Raw genomic sequence first — 27,019 nt, 5'->3', positions numbered from 1 at the left:
CAGTGACTTTTATCTCCACGACAATACATCGACGAAACACTTTAGCTAAGAAGCTAACGTGATAGCATCGTGCTTAACTGCATATAGAAACAAAATAAATAAATCCCTGACTGGAAGGATAGACAGAAGATCAACAATACTATTAAAACAGGGACATGTAAATACACGGTTAATGCTTTCCAGCTTGGCGAAGCTTAAAAATTCTGTTGCTAACGACGCCATTGAAGCTAACTTAGTATAACGGGACCTCACAGAGCTATGATAAAAACATTAGCGCTCCACCTACGCCAGCCAGCCCTCATCTGCTCATCAACACCCGTGCTCACCTGCGTTCCAGCGATCGACGGAAGGACGAAGGACTTCACCACGATCATCCCTGCGGTCGGTGGCTAGCGTCGGCTAGCACGTCTGCTATCCGAGTCAAAGTCTTCCTGGTTGTGTTGCTGTAGTCCGCCGCTAATACACCGATCCCACCTACAACTTTCTTCTTTGCAGTCTTCATTGTTCATTAAACAAATTGCAAAAGATTCACCAACACAGATGTCCAGAATACTGTGGAATTATGAGATGAAAACAGAGCTATTTTGTATTGTATTCAATGGGGTACCGATACTTCTGTTTCACTGGTTACGTCACGCGCATACGTCATCATCCAAAGACGTTTTCAACCGGAAGTTTAGCGGGAAATTTAAAATTGCACTTTATAAATTAACCCGGCCGTATTGGCATGTGTTGCAATGTTAAGATTTCATCATTGATGTATAAACTATCAGACTGCGTGGTCGGTAGTAGTGGGTTTCAGTAGGCCTTTAAGTGAGCAGAGTAAGGCAAAATATACACTGTTAACCAAACGCCCACAATACTGGGAGGAGAAAATGCAAATATAATTATTTAGCACGTGCAATGTGATTCATCATTCATCAGTAAAGTTAACTTAACTTTAACCCTTTTGTGAGCACTATTTTGTGACTTATTTAGTAATTGTGCAAACTGACACTTTCTCACACGACTGCAGGATCAGTGCTGCACAGACACACAATGGACAGATGACCATCCTCCATCACTTGTGCGTTTCAACATATTTGGATGGTCAGAAATAAAAAATATTAAACACATCGTCTATTCAGCAACATCATTTTAAAGCTGCTAGAGGACTTAAGGGGCAGTTTAAAACAAATTCAATTGACATTTTGGTGTCCTTTGGTATTTTTTAATGACTTTCGGGGTTTTTTCATTAGAATATATCTCATTAGAACAGGGGTGTCAAACTTTTTCCACTGAGGGCCGCACTCGGAAAAATTAAAGCATGCGGGGGCCATTTTGATATTTTTCATTTTCAAACCATAACAAAATATATGGATTTTGTTTGTTTTTTACCTTTAGGGCTCCCGTGGGACCATAAAGGGTCTAAGTCATTAAAATGTTAAAAACAAGTCAAATTATTATTTATTTATTTAACGCTTACAGTAAATCTCTACAGTATATCAACTTCAGGTTGATATAAAGTTTAAAAAAACAAAAAGTTTTTAGGCCTTTTCTGTCAAAGACAACTTTAGTTTTTTATAATAAAACTGAAATTTGCAGTATTTCCCCCACTGCCCAAAATATTCAGAAAGCAATGTTTGATGTGAAGTTATTAGAGCCTTAAAAAGATCAATAATGCAGGACACCATCGATTTTAATTCATTATTATTTTTGAGTAATCACAGTGAAAAGATAATTCAAATTCCATTAAATATATTTGGGATCCAAAAGGTGCCCAACTCAGAAAGTGATACCGTGGGACGGCTTGGCGAAGTTGGGAGAGTGGCCGTGCCAGCAATCTGAGGGGTACTGGTTCAATCCCCACCTTCTACCATCCTAGTCACGTCTGTTGTGTCCTTGAACAAGACACTTCACCCTTGCCCCTGATGGGCCTTGTTAGCGCTGTGCATGGCAGCTCCCGCCATCAATGTGTGAATGTGGAAATAGTGTCAAAGCGCTTTGAGTTCCTTAAAAAAGGTAGAAAAGCGCTATACAAGTACAACCCATTTACATTTTTATTAGTTTTTTTAAACTTTCAACACTTAAGTTACGAGCTCAACTTCAGATATATCTGTCGATTTTACGTTTGAACTATTATTTTGTTTGTTTTATGCTCTTTTGTCAAATAAAATGTTGATGTTTTTGTATGGCAACCACACAATATATGCATTATTTCCCACATAAAACATTTTAAAGTGAAATATTTGAAATAATTGGAGCCTTGAATAGGTCAATCATTCATGATAACATTGATTTCTTTTTTTTTTTGAGCAATGGCAAAAAAATTAAAATAAAGATAGACAAAAGAAAAGAAAAAAAGCCTGCATGGCAGCTTTGTGTCAACATTGCAACTTTTTCTAGTTAGATTTCACCTCATTCCACTTTTTTAAAAGTTTTTTCTAATTTTTGCAATAGCATTTCCAGAATGTGTGGCGAGCCGGTAAACAATTAGCTGCAGGCCGCAAATGGCCCCCGGGCCGCACTTTGGACACCCCTGCATTAGAATATATTCATTTTTTGTGTATTGAGTGGAGTAAGTGCAGCCTCTCTTCTATGCACCGTCAGCAGTAAAAGAAAATGTAAAAAAAATGGTGTCAATGTAGAGGCACTGCACGACTGCTTCTAAAATGCCCATAAAAAGTGGTAGATGTCTCCTGTATGTTGGAAAACATAGCAAAACGCCACAGCTAGGAGAATGATAACATGAATGTTCAGTAAATGACAGTGTCTCCGTTGTGATGCACCGTTTAGTACAGCGTTTCTCAAAGTGTGGGGCGCGCCCCACTGGTGGGGAATAGAGACATGACAGGTGGGGCGTGAGGAACGGGAGGAAATGTCACTTTAAATTTTTTATTATTTTTTATTATATTCTTAGATTATTTTTTTTTTACTATGCTTTCATTTTCTATACACACTGTAAATCACTTTGTGATTCTGTCCGTGAAATCCGCTATATAAATAAATGTAAATTACTTATTTTTCCTGTAGGCTTTAAATTTCTAGGTAGGAGCGAAAGTTTGACAGACATAGCAACAGTAACTAATGGGGGCGGGGCTAAGCGGAACAAACTTTTGCGCGGATAGGTAGCAGGCTAATCAATATCCACTCATCGGGCAGAGAGCTGTGTCCATTCTTCTCCCCTTTGCCACATCTTATCTGTGTGAGATAGGCTTTTCAGCTGTTGCTTCACTCAAAACGAAGTACAGGTCTCAGCTGAACATTGAGCATGACTTAAGAGTGGCAGTGTCAAGCCTGCAACCCCGATTTGAAAAGCTGTGCAGTGCAAAACAGGCTCATTGCAGCCACTAATGCTGGAGTACTGTAAAACTCATGTTCACTTGCCCTGTCTTGCCAAATGCATAACTCTTCCTTTTTTTTTTGCAAAGATTGCAAAGTGGCACTTTTATTTGATTTATTATTAAACTTGATGCAAGTTATTTGATTTATTATTGAACTTGATGCAAGTTATAACACTTTTATTTGATTTATTATTGAACTTGATGCAAGTTATAACACTTTTATTTGATATATTATTGAACTTGATGCAAGTTATAACACTTTTATTTGATTTATTATTGAACTTGATGCAAGTTATAACACTTTTATTTGATTTATTATTGAACTTGATGCAAGTTATAACACTTTTATTTGATTTATTATTGAACTTGATGCAAGTTATAACACTTTTATTTGATTTATTATTGAACTTGATGCAAGTTATAACACTTTTGTTTTATTTATTATTGAACTTGATGCAAGTTATTTTATTTATTATTGAACTTGATGTTATTTTATGTTATTGAGACTGCGTGGGTTCCCTCCGGGTACTACGGCTTCCTCCCACCTCCAAAGACATGCACCTGGGGATGGGTTGATTGGCAACACTAGAAAATTGGCCCTAGTGTGTGAATGTGAGTGTGAATGTTGTCTGTCTATCTGTGTTGGCCCTGCGATGAGGTAGCGACTTGTCCAGGGTGTACCCCGCCTTACGCCCGATTGTAGCTGAGATAGGCTCCAGCGCCCCCCGCGACCCCGAAGGGAATAAGCTGTAGAAAATGGATGGATGGATGGAGTTTGAATGTATACAACTTGATGTTACTTGATGTTCAATAAATTTGAAAATGTTAAGCTTGGCATTAGTGTTCTGTTGGGGCGATGGGGGCTGGTGGGGCTTGAAAACTCCCCCTTGTCCAAAGTGGGGGATAACAAAAAAAGTTTGAGAACCACTGGTTTAGTACACACCCAAAATCCTCATTTAAATAAGGCGGTCTGCACCAATTTTTTAATTGTGCACACAGCCTTACTAAATCCCACACCCACTAATAGTACACAGCATTTTATAGATTGCGACACTGTTTAGTGCGTGGTATTTGAATTTTTGTAATTCAGGTCCACACTGTAGCTAACAACCAAAATCTATGAAGAAGGCAATGTCACTACTGTATTAACACAGAAAAATAGGAGCTAGAGTATGACAGAGCAGCGTGCACACTTGATAGGGGTGTGGGGAAAAACGATTCGAATTAGAATCGCGATTCTCACGTTGTGCGATTCAGAATCGATTCTCATTTTTAAAAAATTGATTTTTTTATTTTAGTTTTTTTATGTTTTAATTTTATTTTTATTTGTTTAAATTAATCAGTCCAACAAAACAATTCACAGCAATAACATAACAGTGCAATCCAAATCCAAAACCAAACCCGACCCAGCAACACTCAGAACAGCAATAAACAGAGCAATTGAGAGGAGACACAAACACGACACAGAACAAACCAAAGTAGTGAAACAAAAATGAATATAATCAACAACAGTATCAATATTAGTTACAATTTCAACATAGCAGTGATTAAAAATCCCTCGTTGACATTATCATTAGACATATATAAAAAAATTTTAAAAAGAACAATAGTGTCACAGTGGCTTACACTTGCATCACATCTCATAAGCTTGACAACACACTGTGTCCAATACTTTCACAAAGATACAATAAGTCATATTTTTGGTTCATTTAATAGTTAAAACAAATTTACATTATTGCAATCAGTTGATAAACCATTGTCCTTTACAATTATAAAAGCTTTTTACAAAATCTACTACTCTGCTTGCATGTCAGCAGATGGGTAGATCCTGCTGAAATACTATCTATTGAATGAAAAGAGAATCGTTTTGAATCGGGAAAATATCATTTTTGAATCGAGAATCGCGTTGAATCGAAAAAAATCGATGTTGAATCGAATCGTGACCCCAAGAATCGATATTGAATGGAATCGTGGGACACCCAAAGATTCGCAGCCCTAACACTTGATGCTGCCTTCACATTTCTGTCTGCCTCTTCGTATATGCCTGCCTACAACCGGCCCTGATTCTATTCAAGGTGCTGGAAAAGGCCATATTGATTAGATTGGAAACATTTATTGTGACATTTGAGAATCAGTTTATCTTCAAATCCAAATTTGGCACAGATATGTGCATTTTTGCTTTAGATTTGTACAAGTATAATTTTTATGTTTTATTGACGCTTCAAAAACTTTTGATCAGGTAAATCATGAAAGGTAATGTTATAAATGGCACAATAGAGGCGTTCTAAAATACTTTTTGAGAATTTCAATGTTTTGGTGTGTTTAATCTGTGTGTGTAAAATGGGGAAACTTTGTATCATCTCCTTTTTATGTTACTAATGTGTGGCAAGGTAGTATTTTGTCTCCTTGACTTTTTAATGTTTATATGGAAGTTTTAGCTAATCTTTGAAATAAAATGTAGGACTGCTTGTGTAGTGGGCAATATGATCATAAACCACGTGATGTATAGGGATGATGTTTGATAAGAAATTATCGAATTCGAGCCTATTATCGAAACCTCTTATCGAACCGATTCCTTATCGATTCTCTTATCGAGTCCAGATAGGTTGTTGTATATGGAAAAAAACACAATATTTGGTTTAACAAAAGCTCACTTTTATTATATAAGAAAAAAAAAATCTAATAAATCAATAAATATTGACAGTTACCCCCCTAAAAAAATAAAATGAAATAAAAAAATATTGACTGTTGTTACCCAAAGTATATTAAGTGGGATTTTTCAGAAAAACAAATATATACAGTAACACAAAAACAACCTGTCTCTGTGATCACTATAGGTGTATAAAATAATAATATAGTGTTAAATAAAATCAGTCCCTTGGGCACAAAACTGAAAATAATACAGCTCTCCAAAAAGTGCACTTCTGCTGCTATTTGACATAACTGTTTGTTATGATGCTTTGACATTTTTGCACTTTATTTCTTTTTTGAAAGAAAATTCTATGAAGAGAAAAGTTGTTTGCAAATGTGGTTACAATGCTAAAAAATTTAAAGTTAAAGCTAAAAAAAGAAATACACTTTATTGAGTTAACATTATTTCTTTACAGGGGGAAAGATGTGATGTTATGAGCTAGGCTAGGGAATATAACAACTACACTACCCAGCATGCAACGGGAGTGACGAGCATGCGCGGTAGCCCCGAAAAGTATCGTTGCATGTCGTCACGCCGGCAGCTAAGAATGAGTTTATGAGCACGCTGTGAAAGTAAACGTCAAGAACTCAGCCAACACGCCTCGTCTGCATTATTTACAATTAGACAGACAACACATATACAGTGTGATTTTGTTTTGTTTACAAGGAAAGAAAAACAAAAGTTAAAAAAGGGAGATGTCATATATGTATGTGCTGCGGTTGCTTTAAGAACTTTGCGACAGCTGCCGTAAAGGAGGAGCGTTGCTAGCCTGGTTACTATGTTTCCGGTTGGTCGTAAAAGTGTTCGTCATGTGTTTGTACCCTGCTCAAATCTCTCAGTAAAGTTATTCATTGGATTATACCTTTTGTTTTGAACTTTATTACACCTTGGATCGCTTTTTCCGGTCCATTGTTTTCCTGCTTTCCCTATCTGCGCCTAATGACTGAGCTACGTGACGTAATTTCTTGTGATGTCTCACGGGGCATTTCTGGTCGGGACGGGATTCGTTCCGAGGGATCCGAATAAAAAACCAACTCTTTTTCTTTACTATAGTGGTCTCGATAAAGGGTACCGGTTCTCAAAAAGGGATTTGAGTCCGAAGACTCTGTTCTTTTCTTATCGAACAACCGGGAAAACCGGTTTCGAGTATCATCCCTAGTGATGTATGCTTATGATTTAGTCATCATCTGTCCCTGCAACACTCGCTGAAGGTGTGGATTAGACTCTGACATTAAATACAATGCAAAAAAGAGTCACATCATGATTGCCAGGGAGTGGGCATAAGTTTTCCTTGTGCTCAGGATCTGTCAAACCTGCACTTCTTAAAGCATTTTGTACCCCTATGTATACTGCCCACTTGTGGCAGAAATACAAAAAAAGCAGTATGCGTAAACTCCAGGTGGCATACAATGATGGCATGTGGATTCTGCTCACACTGCACGGCTGGAATGTGCTGCTGTCTTCTGTAACCTCATGTACACTTGTATGACTATGTACACTTGTACAGTATAAGTATGTACACTTGTATGAGTATGTACACTTGTACAGTATAAGTATGTAGACTTGTATGAGTATGTACACTAGTACAGTATAAGTATGTAGAATTGTATGAGTATGTACACTTGTACAGTATGAGTATGTGCACTTGTACAGTTTAAATATGTGCACTTGTATGATCATTAAAGTTAAAGTTAAAAGTTAAAGTACCAATGATTGTCACACACAAAAGCTACTAATCCTTGAAATTACTGGCTTTTAATGACCAAAGGTATAGATGTGTGTGTCCAAGTTAAAGGAAACGGCAAAAGGTGTCTTCTTTTAATAGATTTAGTACTATCTTTGGCAAGCTAGGTACTGTTTGCTGTGGTCTGGAACAACATGGCACACAAACAACTATATGAAACCCTCCCATATTACATACAGATGATGTGTCATGAGACAAAACTTAATTACATACAAGAGGATTAAAGTAAAGGATATTAAATGAGCTCAAATGTACCTACAAATGAGGCATAATGATGAAATATGCATCGCATTAACACTTGTACAGTATATGTATGTACACTTGTACAGTATGAGTATGTACAGTATGAGTATGTGCACTTGTATGAGTATGTACACTTGTATGAGTATGCACAGTTTTACAGTATGAGTATGTACACTTGTATGAGTACTTTGAATAGCATTATATGCACTCTGACCAACTCTGCACAAAGCCCAGTTAGGCTGTTCTCCAGTTTTTATAAACATTAGGCCCATTTCCGCCAAACGTCGAGTAACTTTTAACTTCCTGGAAGTGTGTGGTTGATATTTCATGCACCGCATTTCACAGTTTAGGGTAATTTATACAAATCAGGCTGATGACGTATGGATGACTGGTATATTTGTACACGTATACAATGTCAATAAACAGATAATATTGGGTGATATTTCTTTTTCTAAAGTGTAAGTAAATGAAATACACAGCAATAATATACAAAACAATATATTTAAAAACAAAGCGTTTCGACGTCTACATAACAAGTCAGGCTTTTTTCCACAGTGTCCAATAGTCAGAAAGTCGTCCTGTCAGTAAATTATGAATTCATGAGTGTCGGGCGATTCTTTATGGTCCATTTCAGCTGTAAATAACAATATATAAATAATAAATGTCAGTGTTTATCTCACGGCGAGAACACAAACACATTAGCATCAAGTTTGCTCTAGTTGAGACTAATAACTACATAAATGGCATGTCACTGACTATTTTTACAGCATGTAACAAAGTAAATAGTGAATATTTGATGTGATCATTACACATTTCTCTCTCATCTATGAGGTCGGAGTCCCAGTGAGCAGCTTGCTTTGCTACCTTAAAGTCCGGCTGAATACTTTATATTCCTCTGTAATATGTTTAAAAGAGTCTGTCCACTTCTTGGATTGAAATAAAGTTGGTAAAAATTAATAAACAACATCAACATGGGGACGGTGTGGCGAAGTTGGTAGAGTGGCCGTGCCAGCAATCGGAGGGTTGCTGTTTACTGGGGTTCAATCCCCACCTTCTACCATCCTAGTCACGTCCGTTGTGTCCTTGGGCAAGACACTTCACCCTTGCTCCTGATGGCTGCTGGTTAGCGCCTTGCATGGCAGCTCCCGCCATCAGTGTGTGAATGTGTGTGTGAATGGGTGAATGTGGAAATACTGTCAAAGCGCTTTGAGTACCTTGAATGTAGAAAAGCGCTATACAAGTATAACCCATTTATCATTTTATCATTTATTATCAAACTACATAGTAGTTTATAGACTACACACTGCAAAATAGTTCCACAAATCAATGTTCTGTAGCACTGTGTAATGAAGGTTGTTGTCTTCGAATACAACGTTTTTAGGAACGCCCACAGTGTTCAACCAATCAGCGTTCAAAACTCCCACCTCGCTACTACTGTAAGAACTAAAACTAGTTCATGTCGAACTAAATCTTTTGGTGGAAACACGGGGGGTACTTTATTTACCTGGGTAAGTGAGAAAGTTCGTATGAAAGTTCCTGCGGTGAAATGAGGCCTAATAATGGTACCTCTGCTTGTATGGCATTAAATTAATATTTCTGTATCTTGTTTATTTCTTTTTTAGGATGCTGTTTGTTGATGTCTTTATCCTTTGTGTCCGAAATAAAGAGATGATGATTTTTTTTTATTGTTTTAAAACATAAGACAAATGACAGGTGGAGCAGCATATGTTGGAACTTTGTGGTTCTACTATTCATGCTCCTTTTGGGTCATTTGACCAGTGGATTTTTGCAGACTGAACTGCTTAAAGGCCTACTGAAATGATTTTTTTAAATTTAAACGGGGATAGCAGATCCATTCTATGTGTCATACTTGATCATTTCGCGATATTGCCATATTTATGCTGAAAGGATTTAGTAGAGAACATCGACGATAAAGTTCGCAACTTTTGGTCGCTGATAAAAAAAGCCTTGCCTGTACCGGAAGTAGCGTGACGTCGCAGGTTGAAAGGCTCCTCAAATTTCCCCATTGTTTTCAATGATGGCCGCCAGCAGCGAGGGCGATTCGGACAGAGAAAGCGACGATTACCCCATTAATTTGAGCCAGGATGAAATATTTGTGGATGAGCAACGTGAGAGTGAAGGATTAGAGTGCAGTGCAGGACATATCTTTTTTCGCTCTGACCGTAACTTAGGTACAAGGGCTCATTGGATTCCACACTCTCTTCTTTTTCTATTGTGGATCCCGGATTTGTATTTTAAACCACCTCGGATACTATATCCTCTTGAAAATGAGAGTCGAGAACGCGAAATAGACATTCACAGTGACTTTTATCTCCACGACAATACATCGGCGAAGCACTTTAGCTACGGAGCTAACGTGATAGCATCGTGCTTAACTGCATATAGAAACAGACAAAATAAGCCCCTAACTGGAAGGATAGACAGAAGATCAACAATACTACCAAACTCTGGACCTGTAACCACACGGTTACAGGTCTGGCGAAGCCTAGTAATGCTGTTGCTAACGACGCCATTGAAGCTAACTTAGCTACGGGACCTCGACAGAGCTATGCTAAAAACATTAGCTCTCCACCTACACCAGCTCTCATCTGCTCATCAACACCCGTGTTCACCTGCGTTCCAGCGATCGACGGCGCGACGAAGGACTTCACCCGATCATCGATGCGGTCGGCGGCCCGGAGACGGAGGAAGTCAAGGTAGTCACGGTAGCGCGTCTGCTATCCAACTCAAAGTCCTCTTGGTTGTGTTGCTGTAGCCATCTGCTAATACACCGATCCCACCTACAGCTTTCTTCTTTGCAGTCTCCATTGTTAATTGAACAAATTGCAAAAGATTCACCAACACAGATGTCCAGAATACTGTGGAATTTTGCGATGAAAACAGAGCTGTTTGTATTGGGATTCCGCTTCAACCCTTGACGTCACACGCAAACGTCATCATACCTAGACGTTTTAGCCGGAAGTTTCCCGGGAAATTTAAAATTGCACTTTATAAGTTAACCCGGCCGTATTGGCATGTGTTGCAATGTTAAGATTTCATCATTGATATATAAACTATAAGACTGCGTGGTCGGTAGTAGTGGGTTTCAGTAGGCCTTTAAAGTCTTTGAGGTCAATTGTAATCTTTTTGGTTCACCTTCTGGAACTTGGAATTTTCTCAACTACTGTAAATGTCTTTAATCTTAGAGAATTATTCCCCTCGTCAATCAAAGAAACCAGTTCATTTGGCTGAGGTGGTCCAATGAGAAAGTGTTCCTTGTCAGCATTGTGTATGTGGTCGTTCCAGCTCGCTGTCTGATCTTAAAGCTAGATTCTAAAGACAAGCTCACCCAAGTGATTGAGGTAGCTGAGATCAAATGTCACATTTTTGTGTTGCGTCTTGTTATACCAGAAACACTGTAATCTGTGACAATTTTCTAGCTACAGTGTGATGGAAGCAAGACAGGACAAGTTATTTATGATTTTTGTCATTTTCATACTCCCTCAGGATAGGCTTAGCTACTGAATGCTGTAAAAGTCATTGCAGGTCAGTAATCATCATGAGACAATCACATCAGTGCACTGAACCGCGCAATGCTTAGATTTTACCAAGCATAATTTACATGAAACACTATTAAATATTAAATACGCCTCTCTGGACAATAAGTTCCTCTAAATGCTGCCTACTGTATGAATGTTCCAGGTTGCCTTTACCTGGGCCAGGAGTGCCGCCTGGTGATCCACTATGAACACGGCATCTCTGTCCAAGATGGTGAGAGCGGGAGGGAGGCGGGATCTCACACACCTACCGAAAACCGAGCGCTCTTGTCCTACCCCTATGAAAAACTGAGGATGTCGTCAGACGATGGAGTTCGGATGATATCCCTTGACTTTGGAGGAAAAGAGGGGGAGATCGTAAGTATTTCTCTTTCTTTCAAAGTTTCTGGGCTATCTAATTGTGACAATGGAATTTGGACATTCTTCTTGGAAGTGATTCCATGCCTCACAGACTAAGCATTCGTTTTCTAGTCACATTAAATTACACGTTCCTATGAAGTGGCGACTTGTCCAGGGTGTACCCCACCTTCTGCCCGAATGCAGCTGGGATAGGCTCCAGCACCCCCCGCGACCCCGAGACGGACAAGCGGTAGAAAATGGATGGATGAATGTTACGCACATAAAAGTAATTGAGGGTGAGTAAGCGTAATGTGCATTTGATTTTTGGATTATTTTGAGTGTTGCTATTTCATTCATATATGAAATGAAATCATTGAGAACTTGCGAGGAGCGGTTGCATTACAGTAATTGAGTTGCTATGTTACACACGCGCATGTTAGTGTACAATAGTGCTTTAGGTGTGAAGTAGACGGGTTTGAATGGCATAGTGACCGTAAACCCCTACTTTGTTAGTTTGTTGTGTTCAGTGTACACTCGTACTTCAGAAGACCAAATCATTCGAAAATTTCAGAAATTTTCTTTGGGGTGTCCGGATTAACATTTTTGGTCTCAGATCCGATCGAATTTTGAGTTTTGATGCGATAATGGTGATGATGTTTCATTGAAAGTAACTAAAGTAAACACAATAACACATTTTTTAAAAAATAAAACTTATTTTATTAAATGTAGAATGTGATAGTAGTGTTGTAAATCAGCTAATATATTATAGTGCGTCACATTGACATTGTTGAACAAAATAAAGTGGCTATTGCACAATAACTTAAAGGCCTACTGAAACCCACTACTACTGACCACGCAGTCTGATAATTATATATCAATGATGAAATCTTAACATTGCAACACATGCCAATACGGCCGGGTTAACTTATAAAGGGCAATTTTAAATTTCCCGCTAAACTTCCGGTTGAAAACGTCTATGTATGATGACATATGCGCGTGACGTCAATCGTTGAAACGGAAGTATTCGGACTCCATTGAATCCAATACAAAAAGCTCTGTTTTCATCTCAAAATTCCACAGTATTCTGGACATCTGTGTTGGTGAATCTTTTGCAATTTGTTTAATGAACAATGAAGACTGCAAAGAAGAAAGTTTTAGGTGGGATTGGTGTATTGCGGCTGGGTCCAGCAACACAAGCAGGAGGACTTTGACTTGGATAGCAGACGCGCTATCCGACGCTAGCCGCCGACCGCACGGATGATCGGGTGAAGTCCTTCGTCGCTCCGTCGATCACTGGAACGCAGGTGAGCACGGGTGTTGATGAGCAGATGAGGGCTGGCTGGCGTAGGTGAATAGCTAATGTTTTTAGCATAGCTCTGTGAGGTCCCGTTGCTAAGTTAGCTTCAATGGCATCGTTAGCAACAGCATTGTTAAGCTTCGCCAGGCTGGAAAGCATTAACCGTGTATTTAAAGGTCCATGGTTTAATAGTATTGTTGATTTTCTGTCTATCCTTCCAGTCAGGGGCTTATTTATTTTGTTTCTATATGCAGTTGAGCCTGATGCTATCACGTTAGCTCCGTAGCTAAAGTGTTTCGCCGATGTATTGTCGTGGAGATAAAAGTCACTGTGAATGTCCATTTCGCGTTCTCGACTCTCATTTTCAAGAGGATATAGTATCCGAGGTGGTTTAAAATACAAATCCGTGATCCACAATAGAAAAAGGAGAGAGTGTGGAATCCAATGAGCCAGCTTGTACCTAAGTTACGGTCAGAGCGAAAAAAGATGCGTCCTGCACTGCACTCTAGTCCTTCACTCTCACGTTCCTCATCCACGAATCTTTCATCCTGGCTCAAATTAATGGGGTAATCGTCGCTTTCTAGGTCCGAATCGATCTCGCTGCTGGTGTAAACAATGGGGAAATGTGAGGAGCCTTTCAACCTGTGACGTCACGCTACTTCCGGTACAGGCAAGGCTTTTTTTATCAGCGACCAAAAGTTGCGAACTTTATCGTCGATGTTCTCTACTAAATCCTTTCAGCAAAAATATGGCAATATCGCGAAATGATCAAGTATGACCCATAGAATGGATCTGCTATCCCTGTTTAAATAAAAAAATGTCATTTCAGTAGGCCTTTAACAAAAGCAAAAGTTACTCATCACATTTAAATGATTTAGTGACATGAAGGCTTTGAGCGCAAAACCCAGAGACTTACTTCCTGAGTTTGTACGCAATAACAAAAATGACCCAACAACATTTTTTAATAATAAGAACAAAATAGAGAACAATATTTATCTAATTATTTTAGTATTGTTTATATACTGATAATATACTAGGTGCTAATAGTACTGGTATCTGAATCGATCACTCCTACTTTACATTGATGCTTTAGCTTCTTGTGTCGTCCTGCTCAGTGCGTGTGTGTGCAGCATGGTTAGCCATTCCTTCGCCTCTAGTCCTCCAGTGATACATCGGAGAAAGGTTGTTTATTTACCACCACGGTGGTGAGAATTAGTGTCTTAGAAGCAGATTTGCACTGTGGATAGACGATGCGTTCGTTGAGGTTGGCTCTCAAATTTGAGCTGATGTTATGGCAAGACACGCACCCTCCTGGAATTCATGCAACTCCTGCATGTGCGCAACAAGGAATATGGAAATGTAATTGTGTCTCCCTGAGCGTACATTCCTGTTGAAGAAACCTTTCACTTGAGTACAATCTTTAGCCATGTACCATTGGAACACAGCTGGGGTAAAGATTTTTTTTTTTTAATTAGAGAGCTATTAAAAAGGCAAATATCGGCCTCGATCTGATCCCATGATCAGGATCGAGACAGCTCTAGTTTTTTTCCCTCAAGAATGCAAATCTAATTACAGAAGATATTTGCAATAGCTCAAAATTAAATGTTTTCTTATCGGACTCACGTATAAATAAACATTTAACATCACGTATACCTTTTATGAAGGCAAAAGTTGGCAAAGATGGCTTTAAATGGAGAGGAGAGAAGAAAGCTATGCGGACGCCATATTCAGACTTTGCTAAGAGTTATTATTGCAATTTTTACGACGGGGCATGTGCGATGTCACGAGCTGTGATATTCGAATGCTTCATTAATTTTTGTGGGCATAAAAAGAAAATCATACAAACCGTATTTTTCGGAGTATAAGTCGCTCCGGAGTATAAGTCGCACCGGCCGAAAATGCATAATAAAGAAGGAAAAAAACATATATAAGTCGCACTGAAGTATAAGTCGCATTTTTTGGGGAAATTTATTTGATAAAACCCAACACCAAGAATAGACATTTGAAAGGCAATTTCAAATAAATAAAGACTAGTGAACAACAGGCTGAATAAGTGTACGTTATATGAAGCATAAATAACCAACTGAGAACATGCCTGGTATGTTAACGTAACATGTTATGGTAAGAGTCATTCAAATAACTATAACATATAGAACATGCTATATGTTTACCAAACAATCTGTAAATCCTAATCGCTAAATCCCATGAAATCTTATACGTATAGTCTCTTACGTGAATGAGCTAAATAATATTATTTGACATTTTACGGTAATGTGTTAATAATTTCACACATATGTCGCTCCTGAGTATAAGTCGCACACCCGGCCAAACTATGAAAAAAACTGTGACTTATAGTCTGAAAAATACGGTAATTGGAAATAAGAACAATTACCATATAGCCGATACTTTTTCCCAAGCTTTTAACCCTGCGGTTATACAAAGCTGTGGCTAATCTATGGCTGTTTCTTCATTAATGGCTACATTATGGAATGGATTAAGCAAAGAAATCAAACTATGTACCAAAATGAGCCACATTACGAAATTGTTCAAACTCAAATTGTTTACAAAGTATAAGGAAAAACAATCCCGATAAACATCTTGAACCTTATTTAAAAAGGAGAAAATCTTATTCATCTAATAAAGGATGAATAAAGACATCAATTACTTTTCTGTTTTGTTTGATCAGTCGTTTAACTGCCGCATTACAGACACTGTTTGGAAACAATTAAGGTATGTAAATAAACATTCACAAAATCTTTCTAGGTAAATTTTATTATTCTCATTATTTCACTACGTATCGGTATATATCTGTGGCTTATAGTCTTGTGTGGTTATTATACGAAAAAAATATGTTTTTCTTTTATAATTTAGTGAATGTGGGATGTATATTGTTGCGGCTCAGCCTGGGCTGATAACAAATTTTGCTTGACGATATATTGCAAATTACTGCCGATAAAACAATATCATTGCCATTTTTTTTAGACCAAATTAACCATTGATGTAATGATAATGCATAATAATAATGCATGTATTGCAACAATTAGTCGACATTGTTGACAAATGTCAACAATAAAATTTGTTGTCGACAATTATATTTGTCAACAATAGTCGTGACGTCATCGCTCGTGTTTTTCCAGGCGAAAGTGGGTCCGCGCCACCACTCCTATGTAAACACCATGCGAATTGTGAAAACGTTTCCTCTTATTCTTGTTAAAAACATGAATACATAGCTCATTTTGCAAAGCGGGCTTTGTTTTTATGGCAGTTAATCTGGCTAACAAAGAGTATACTTTGCATTTGGAAGTATTGTGAATTTGATGTATTCCATGTAAATAAAGAGGTAAAAATTATCGATTACTTTGTTCAATTGTGTTGAATTTACATTTGGATTTCTGTACGAATCAGGTAGTGACAGTCAATTGACAGTATTCTTAATACAGTACATAATGTGTGTTTGTATGTAATGTTTTATATTATATTGTTATTTAAATAAATATTATAAAATCATAAATAAAACTATGGTATCAGTGGCAACATGCACGATCGTAACTGCCGTATGATTGCCATAAAATAAGTTGTCAGGAAGTGACATAGTCTTTGCACATGCGTGGACCGATCGTGGCTTCCGGTACCGATCGTGTAGCGACAGAGGGCAGGCAAACACACTACGTAAACATAAACGAACACAGATGCACTCATGCATTTTATGATAACACAACAAGACTCTTTGTTTGGACCCTCGACTTCGCAGAATGATAAGACCGGAAAAAAGGTACTATGACTGAATTCGTAACTCAAAACACTCGTATCGCAAAACACTCGAATCACAAATCAACATCGCCCATTGAAATTATTGTAATCAATTTAAACTGATACTTGGTCCCCCAAAAACACCACCATTTTAGTTTCCGCATGTTGGGGACTCCTACTACATTTCATGGACGTTTGTTAGTTTTTGCTACAGGTGACACGAATATCTGAGGTAAATCGCAGCACTTGATTATAAAACAGCTCCTGGAAAACAATTCAACTGCAACCTAAGATGCTATCAGAGTGTTTCTCACTTCAGTGTGTGGAGGTCCAGGTTGGTCTTTTTTCAGGGGTCCCACTCAAAAGAAGACAGGACCAAAATCTGTACAACTAAACACAACTGTCACCACCTAATTTCATTTTGAAAACATCAATATTTTCATCTCTTGAAAGATATTTGACAACACTATGAATATTAATGTGGCTTTCAGTTCCAAGACTAAGCTTTTTAAGGCACTGGTAGAGACACAACAATCTAAACTATTTAGTGAATGTAAAGTGAGATGTTCTATGATATAAAAATATGTCAATCACATGTTACTGCTCAGTGTAGGCTAAAAGGAATCCAAATGGCATCGTTGGCAACGCGACTTACTGAAAATCCCAAGGCACAAGTGGATTTGGCTGATGGCTCATTTGCGCGACCTTTTTGAAAGATAAAATCTGCGGGGGCTTTATCTTCATCGTGTTGACTTCAGTGTCATTATTTGGCATAAACACTGTCTGTTTCTAAATTTGTCTCTGCGCTTGACTCTTTAGCTTTCCCGCAGAGACGCTTGGATCGAACCAAAGCAAACTAGTGATCTGACAATGAGACAGAAGCTCTGCATGCTAGCACAGTTTTTTTAATACAAGCACAAAGTGCAATGGAATTGAAGAAAAGAAATGTATTATTTAGAAGTCGTCATCCTAACATATTGTTATGTTTCATTACTTTGACATAGAATACCTTAAACTAAAAAAAAAATTTTTTTAAATTGTAATATTAGATTTCTTTTCTTGGTACATTTTTCTTCTCAGCGTGGCTTGAATACTACTTTCCACTGATAAACTGAATGGATTAACATGTCAAATTAGATATTTTTTTAAATTACATTTTAAAGATTTTTTAAGTAGGAAGTAAAGTACAGGGCTTAATCAAGTCGCTACAGTTTGTTAAAACAGTGTTTCTTAACCATAGGGCCGAGGCCCATTGATGGGCCGCCAAAAAATATCTGTTTCTCAGCTGTGGTCCATATGGGCCACAGCTGTACTCGGTTGTAATACACTTTTCCACCACTTGTGGCAGTAATAACAATAACAAAAAAAACAGAAGTCTGGAGCTAAAGTCATAGAGAAGTTTCTTAAGTGCAAAAATTATGACTAAAGTGGTGAAACTGTATTTTCATTTGCACTTGAATTGTATTAAATGTTTATTTAAGAAACATACTTATTATCATTTATTACTAATTTAGTAAGAATTAGTAGCACTGTGTAATTGTATGTACTATACTTTTGTACTATACTTGATTAATGTTTATTTTTGTAATCAGCCTGACCTAAGCCTTGATAATAATCGTTGTGATTAAGACATGGTTTCATATCAGTTGACAAGTGTGTCCTATTAAACTGTATGTAGGTCAGATATAATTATGGAATATGCTTAAAATAAAGAGTAAGAATACTAATTCAGTATTAATATTTGAGGGTGTCCCAGCCCCCTCTGCAGTGAAAAAGTTGGGCCCAGATTTTTTTTTTTAATTAAGAATCCCTGTGTTAAAACACAATAAAACATTGACATTAGTGAAAATTACAAAGGAAATAAGTAATAACTCGATTGTCGCTGTCAAATTTGCGGCACACAGCTAGATTGTGTCATCAACACGCGTTATCACTTTAGTGTATCAGTATGGGGATTTAAATTATGGAATGGATTATGCAAATAAATCAAACAATCTACTAATATGATCCAATTCAGGAAACTTTTCAAACTTAAAGTGTTTGCAAAGTACTAAGAAGAAGAACCATGATAAACATACTGAAGTTATTGATAATCTTATTTATCTCACCATATGAAATACAATTTTCCGTATTTTTCTGATTATAAATCGCTTTGGCCGAAAATGCATAATAAAGAAGGAAAAAAACATATATAAGTCGCACTAGAGCAGGGGTGACCAACGCGGTGCCCGCGGGCACCAGGTCGCCCGTAAGGACCAGACGAGTCGCCCGCGGGCCTGTTGTAAAAAAAAAAAAAAAAAAAAATAATTTTTTTTTTTTTTTTTTTTTTCTTTTTAAATTAAATCTACATAGAAAAAACACAAGATACACTTTCAATCAGTGCATCAACCCAAACAACCTACCCCATGCACACTCATCCACACCCACTCACACAAAAGGGGTTATTTCTTTCTGCTACCAATATTCTGGTTCCCACAACATAGACAACACATCTGCAAGGGACACAGTCCCTGAAGCACACATGATTGTATAGGCTGCTGGTCCACTAACATTTTCATTAATTACTATTTTTTATGTAATTATTTTCATATTGTTTTACTTTCTTTTTTATCCAAGAAAATGTTTTTTATTTATTTATCTTATTTTTTTTTTTTTTTTTTAAAAAGGGCCTTATCTTCAACAGACCAGGTTGTCAATGAAATTAGATTTGTTTAAAGGGTTTTTTAAACCAGGCCCAGTCCAGATAATGTCCAAGTCGGACTCAGCAACACACACCTTCATTTATGTACACAGAAAAAAATTAGGGAACACAACAGATTGCATATAATTTATAAACAAAATTACATTTTCAAAATAAGCATTTATGTACAGTCCAGATTATGTCCAGGTCACTCAAATTAGGGAACACAACAACAGATATCATATAATCTGTAAACATAATTATACTTTCAAAATAAGCCTTTGAGGACTTCTCATCTTTTTTTTAATGTTTTTTGGCATCATTATCGTTTTCAACCATGTAACTTTCTACAGTTAGAAAATACTGAATAAATGTTTTAAAGAAAGTAATACTAAGTGAATATCTGTTTTTGGCCTTAAAAATAAACATTTTACCGAGTACTATAATTAAATTGACTAAATCCTGATTGTCAATGAACTCTCCTAAAATAACAGAAACCACATTAAGCTTCATAAACAAACCAATCCTTAAACACATTTTTCCAACTTCCACCCAAAACAAAGACACAATATGACAATACCAAAACAAATGCAGGGTGGATTCAGGCTCCTGACAACAAAATCGGCAATCATCTGACTCTGTCATATTCCATAATTTTAACATTTTCCCTGTGGGTAAGAAGTTATAAATAATTTTAATTTGAAAATAACGATTTTGCACATCGATAGTGGTTTTATAGATTAGTTTGAATATGGCATCCCATGGCAACGGGCAGTCAAAAAAGTCCTCCCATTTTCCATTTGTGTTGTATGAGGCAGCCTTCAAAGATTTCTTTATTAAATAAAAATTATATATTTTTCCATTTATTTTAGTTCCTTTTTGCCAACTAGAATTTCTTATTAGAGGTTTACAAACTAATAATTTAGTAGTTCCATAATTAATTATTTGTTTCCATCTTTTCCCAATTACTCCAGTTAGTTGATAAAATGAAAAGCTTGAGCAAGCATCACCATACATAGCTCTAAATTCATCATACTTCATAATTTTACCATTCTCATTGATAATATCATTGACAAAAATGATTCCTCTTTCAAACATATTTTTCCAAAAGAAAGGCTTTCCATCTATTACAATATTAGAGTTCATCCATATTAACTGCTGCAAAATATCGTCTCTTTTTTCTGGCACATAAAATTGAAAACACCACTATGAGTGGATTGTTTCCTTTATGAACCCCGCCATGTTTCCCAGCAGACTCTCTGGGAGGGGATCACTTGTAAAAAAGGATACAATTTATTTTGATACAGTACATGTTTTTTGTCCAACAGGACATTTGTGTACCACTCAATGTTTAAATACATCTTTGGAGCAATTGATGCTTTTAAAGACAGACACATTTTATTGAATAAACATTTGGGAGAAAAATGTGTGTGTTTAAAAATTCAGTTTGTTAAATGACAGTGTTTTAAAATGCAGTGTAAAAAATCAGAGCAGGAAAAAAATCTCTCGTCTGGTCCTTACGGGCGACCTGGTGCCCGCCGCGTTGGTGACCCCTGGCCTAGATCTTCCAGATTTTCTGGGACAACAACACCAAGTATGTTAACTGGTCCATCTGTCCACAAAACAGGCACTTTGCATTCCATTCGAAAGGACGTTCCCTTTAGATTTCCGATCCTTAACATTTTACATTTATCATAATTAAGCTTAAGGCCAGATTGCTGTGAAAATATGTCCAAAAGATTAAGAAGGTTCTGCAAACAATGAGGAAAAATCTTATCTTTGTGAATCAGCCTTTTCTGACATGAACTTCATCAAGAACAAACACAGAACACGCCTCACTGATGCACATCTGCAAGACTCACTCAGAGTTGCAGTGTCAAGTTACACACCAGAGTACAACACACTAGTTAACAATGCCAGGCTTCCCACTAACTGACAAAGAAACAGATAACAGATTTGGTGTCCAGTTCAAAGTGTGACATGATTTAAAAATTTGAGAGTTGACTTTTGTATTTTACATGAGTTATTATTTGTACAAACATGGTGCAAAGTAATTCATGATTTGTTAAAAAATGTTAGTGGCTAGCTAGTTAAAATGGGATATTGTGATTTCACAAGACTGTCTTAGAAGTGATCATTTGAAAATGTTCAATTTGAAAAATGTGCACTTAGAGAAAATATAAAAATAAAGTGTTGTATATTGATATTTATCTGTTTCTATATATATTTATTGTGAGAAATCATTAGGATGATCAGTGTTTCCACAAAGATAAATATCATTAATTATTAATGATAACAGAGTTAAAGGTAAATTGAGCAAATTGGCTACTTCTGGCAATTTGTTTAAGTGTGTATCTAACTGGTAGCCCTTCGCATTAATCAGTACCCAAGAAGTAGCTCTTGGTTTCAAAAAGGTTGGTGACCCCTGCACTAGAGTATAAGTCGCATTTTTGGGGGAAATTTATTTGATAAAATCCTACACCAAGAATAGACATTCGAAAGGCAATTTTCAAGCACCCATTTGTGAATTCGTTCCTCGAGCTGTAGCCACCAAGCTTTTAGCGCACGATTAGCTTTTTTAGTTTTCTTCAATTCAGTAAGAGTAACCTCCGCTTTTCGCCAGTCCCTTACAAGTTTCTCGCATACTCCAAACTTTCTTTCTGCTGCTCGATTGCCGTTTTCTGCTGCATATTTCACTACTTCCAGCTTGTAACCTGCAGTATATGATTTCCTTTTCGGTGCCATTTTTGTTCAGCCCTTCTCAGTTTTTATACGTTACCGCCAATGTTGAAATAATCAGTCTTCATAGGTACGGAAGTAGTAGCAGGTAGCATCTTTTTTTTCACAATGCACTTCTGCCATGACCCGCCCCCGCCAAATTTTTATTGGTTGACGTGTGTGTGTGACGATTGCTGATATACGCCTAGTCTCTTACGTGAATGAGATAAATAATATTATTTGATATTTTACGGTAATGTGTTAATAATTTCACACATAAGTCGCTCCAGAGTATGAAAACTATGAAAAAAAATTGCGATTTATAATCGGAAAAATACGGTACTTCACTAATTCTTTTTTTAGTTATTTTATTTGATTTTTTAATTTTATTACTCATGGAGTATATTGTGAATACATTTAGAACAGGAAGTGAATATAAGTGTTAGCAACTGCAAAGGAAAAGGGGTAGGATTAAATAAGCTCTTCTTCTTCCTTCTCCTTTTCGAACATGTTGAAAAGAAAAAACTGGAAATCGTGATGTATCCTGTCGTATGCATGCATGTTCGAAATAAACTCAAACAATATAACGATCTCTATTTCTGGCCAAATTGATATCATTTATATTGTCTATATCGTGCAACCCTAAGCTTTACTGTAGGATAGCAGTTGTAATTTAGATGTGATTATACAATGCAAATGGTTTTTTTTGGAAGAGGTAGTTTACTGGTTTAAGCTTCCTTCCAGGCCTCAGGAAAGGAAATGAGTCATAGCTCCAGTAAAATCCCCCATTGTGATGTCAAGCAAAGAAAATTATGCATTTGTCCAAACAGATGTCATGTTTAAATCCATGTCGCAACAGGATATTTGCTTCGTCTGTCATTTTTATTTTACAGTGTATCAGGATGCTTGTTTTCCCTCCTACTAATGTACTGCTGGATTGAACGAGCGTCTGTCCAGTATTTGTCATTCACTGTATTTATTCTTCTTCCCCAGCAACTGGACCTGCACTCATGTCCAAAGCCAATCGTCTTCATCCTCCACTCCTTCCTCTCAGCTAAGATCTCCCGACTGGGCTTAGTGGCCTGACTGCAACCCCAAACAACTGGGCTTAGTGGCCTGACTGCAACTCCAAACGGATGTTGGACGTCCGCATCTGTTCAGTTCGACCCCTCTAAGTCTGAGACCCAGGCTGAATGTAGCAGCTTTCTCTTCTGAAACCACCAGTCAAGATAACAACCAGATATTTGCTACAAACTGGACAATAAAGTGACGAATGTACACAACAACTAGGCATTACTGACATTCACAACAAAGATTCACTGTAATTTCACTTGATGATTCCTTTCTTTCCGTTAATTTATTCACTATCATCTCTGTGAGAACACTAGTATGTAAAAACTATTGTTAGCAATGTTAGCATCAACCACACTGGCTCTGATTATACGACAACAAAATGCAAATCCACATTAAGTAATTTCTTCAAAATCATTCTGAAACCATTTGTGCTATTACAATATTAAGTCTAATTATATTTTTGTAGCTTTAACTACTGGCTAGTATTAGCTAGCTAATGACCACAAGAACACATTAGCAACTCAGAAAGCTTGTATGCTCAATCCAGCTGTACAGTAATGATTAAAAACAGTATATATGTTTAAGACTAAGACTATTTCACCCAGATTACAAGCACAACTGACTAATATTTGTATAGCGTTACAGTTTCTGCAATAAACCGATATGTTGCTAAGCTAAGCCAATGCTAAGGACTTTGGCCCTTTTGTAGCACTTCATTATCTATAAAGGTCATACATTTCAAATGATCATTTGAAAAGTTTATAATTAATGATTTAACTGTTTCTGACCATGAACTCTATTTTTCACCTGGAAAAGAGACCCTACCCTTTAGCTAATCGTTGTCACTACTAATAAACAGTGGAACCTCCAACGTCAAACAGAATCAAATTATTTGATTGTCAAACCTTTTTGTCCCATAGGAAATACCTCATTCAAGGCTCAAATGGTCAACATAATGAAATATTGATTTATTGTTCGTTTGAACTTTTCTTGACTAACAGGTTTAAAGATAATTCAACTACTGCAAAGTCATTCTGAAATAAAGTGCTTACCCTATTGAAGACAAGACATGTACTGCAGAGGTAACAGGAAGGGGTTTGCAGTGTGATTCCTACACCTGGTGGTGTTTTCTAGGTACTGCTGAATTGAATGGGTGTCTGTAAGTCAGCTCAAAAACAGGTACCGTATCACGCTGATTCATCAGTATGTGCGGTAGAAGAAATCCATCCTCAACATGGCATGAGCATATAAATATGGGTATGTAATTGACATATCAATAATTGAATCACTCCTACAACTCAATCATTTGTCACATGTCTGCTTTTTATGGTTCAAGTTAAAGTACCACTGATAGTCACACACACACTAGGTGTGGTGAAATTATTCTCTGCATTTGACCCATCCCCTTGATCACCCCCTGGGAGGTGAGGGGAGCAGTGAGCAGCAGCTGTGGCCGTGCTAGGGTATCCTTTTGGTGATTTAACTCCCAATTCCAACCCTTGATGCTGAGTGCCAAGCAGGGAGGTAATGGGTCCCATTTTTTATAGTCTTTGGTATTGTGATCACATTTGTCCTTTTGACCATCACCTGTACCCTTTTGTGGTGGCGTCATAAAAAATACAAAAACCAAAGAATAAGCCTAACACACTTGTTGCATTATTCCTTACTATATTTCCATCAACTCATAGTAAAGCTGAGGAACGCGGAAGCCACATTGGATGTTTCTCTTAAGCTTACAATAATATGCTTTTTGACAATTTTATGAGATACTGAATTTGTTATTGTTTTTTTATTATTTGTAAGTTACACAATATTTCACTGTGTAGTAATGAGTTTCACTTTCTAGATTGAACTACTAAAAGAAATTCTCTTTAAAGATGTTCAAATGTATTTGTATTTGTTAGTAGTGTCCCGATTCAATACTGATATCGGATATTAGTACAAGCAGTCCTGCAGCACGTTTACTTGTGCAAAACTGGACAACCAGTTACCATCTAAATGTCCTCCAATAAGCACACAAGGTTGGTCTTTTTGTACCTTAGTCATGTCATTTACAAAAGGTAAACATGGTAGACTTGCGGCTACTAGGAGCTACACAACAGTTAAACATACAGTACGTAACAACTGTCCTTAATTTAATAACAATGACATTTGACAATATAAACCAGTATCAAATACTTAGGTATGTATATTACTTACACATACAAAGTCTCCAAGGCAGAAGCGTACAAGAATGTATCCAGTAACAAACGTGTCTGCATCATTCAATTTACTCCATTGTGACCTTAACTTATTGAATTATTGTGGCCACTAAATAGAGAGAAACATTTTTTGCAAGTTTACAGAAGTATATATGTTGTAAATTGTAAATATTAGTTGTTGTTCTCTTAGTATTTTCACTTGATCAAACCTTTTCTAACATGCAACACTACAAAATTATATATATATATATATATATATATATATATATATATATATATATATATATATATATATATATATATATATATATATATATATATATATATATATATATATATATATATATATAAGTAAACAAAAAATTTTGTCAGAGTGACAGTGTGGTTATTGGAGGTGGGGTTGAATTTCAAAGTGCACCACTGCCTCCATCCTACAAAAACAAAACATCTTCAAAGTGTTGTTCAAGCAACCGCTGCATCTTACATTCACACTGACAACCAAAAGCCACGGAGAAGGGGCAGGACTAAAATCATTACATGTTGTTTGATGATCAATCACTAAGACACAATCAAGCATCAGTGCAAAAACTGCACAGTCAGCAGACTTGTCCTTCGTGTGCCTTGACATTTTGAAATAACCGGTAGGATGAACGTGCGGCAACATTGTGACTAAGCGGCAGCCATTTTGACTTTTAAAGAGGTTTTTGTTGTGCAGTGTAAACCATGATAGTACTACTACTATGTTTGTCATGCCATGTTGACTCATAATTTAAATGATAGATTTCAAAATAATGGTGTGTTTGTTTTAATTGGCCTTTTCTTAAATGGGATGACTTTGACCCGACATAAAGTTTCAACTGTAATGGTTAATTATTGAAAAAGGTATACTTCACTACGACACATATACTGCCATATTATTATTATTATTATTATATTACCATTTTTAACGTCATAATAATCATATAAACACCTATTATTTTGTTAAAACTCAGTTCATTTATGTTCAGTTCATTTTGACTGTGAGCTTCATTCATTGGCACTAAATTGGAAATCTGATGTATTTTTATTTGCAAGTAGTGTTAAGGCTTCTCTGTAAACATAAATGGTAACTTTTTAAGAAGTAGGAAGTATTTTTTTTTCCAGGAAATTATTTTAATGTATGTAATTCTTTGTCATGGAAGCAATCACAATAAGGTGTTCACATTAATGATGTGACAAAACATAGACTTTTTACTGTTTGTCAAACTTCGTCAATAGTTTAGACTTGTGATAAAAGAGATTTCTTCTTTTTTTTATCAGGATTTTTTTTCTCTCCAAATGCAGTCTCCTGACATGGCGCTTCGAATCTCGCGGCTTCACCACATCCCGGATTAAACCTTTTTTTAAAGCATATTCTACATA

The 27,019-nt window shown here is 36.8% G+C and overlaps 1 protein-coding gene across 1 annotated transcript in view; it reads left to right on the top strand.

Annotated features, from left to right (window-relative positions):
* sntb1 (syntrophin, basic 1) overlaps positions 1 to 25,838 on the top strand; it is a 141,472-nt gene extending 115,634 nt beyond the window's left edge. Inside the window, exons 7-8 of the mRNA XM_062063379.1 lie at positions 11,705 to 11,916; positions 23,337 to 25,838. Coding sequence (XP_061919363.1) covers positions 11,705 to 11,916; positions 23,337 to 23,429 — 305 coding nt within the window. The 3' untranslated portion in view covers positions 23,430 to 25,838. The remainder of the gene's footprint in view (positions 1 to 11,704; positions 11,917 to 23,336) is intronic.
* Positions 25,839 to 27,019: the final 1,181 nt, after the last annotated feature.

This window comes from Entelurus aequoreus, linkage group LG11, assembly GCF_033978785.1.
Source record: "Entelurus aequoreus isolate RoL-2023_Sb linkage group LG11, RoL_Eaeq_v1.1, whole genome shotgun sequence".
NCBI classification, from domain to species: domain Eukaryota; kingdom Metazoa; phylum Chordata; class Actinopteri; order Syngnathiformes; family Syngnathidae; genus Entelurus; species Entelurus aequoreus.
The sequence above is the reverse complement of the archived record's forward strand: the minus strand, read 5'-3'. Positions and strand labels throughout refer to the sequence as shown.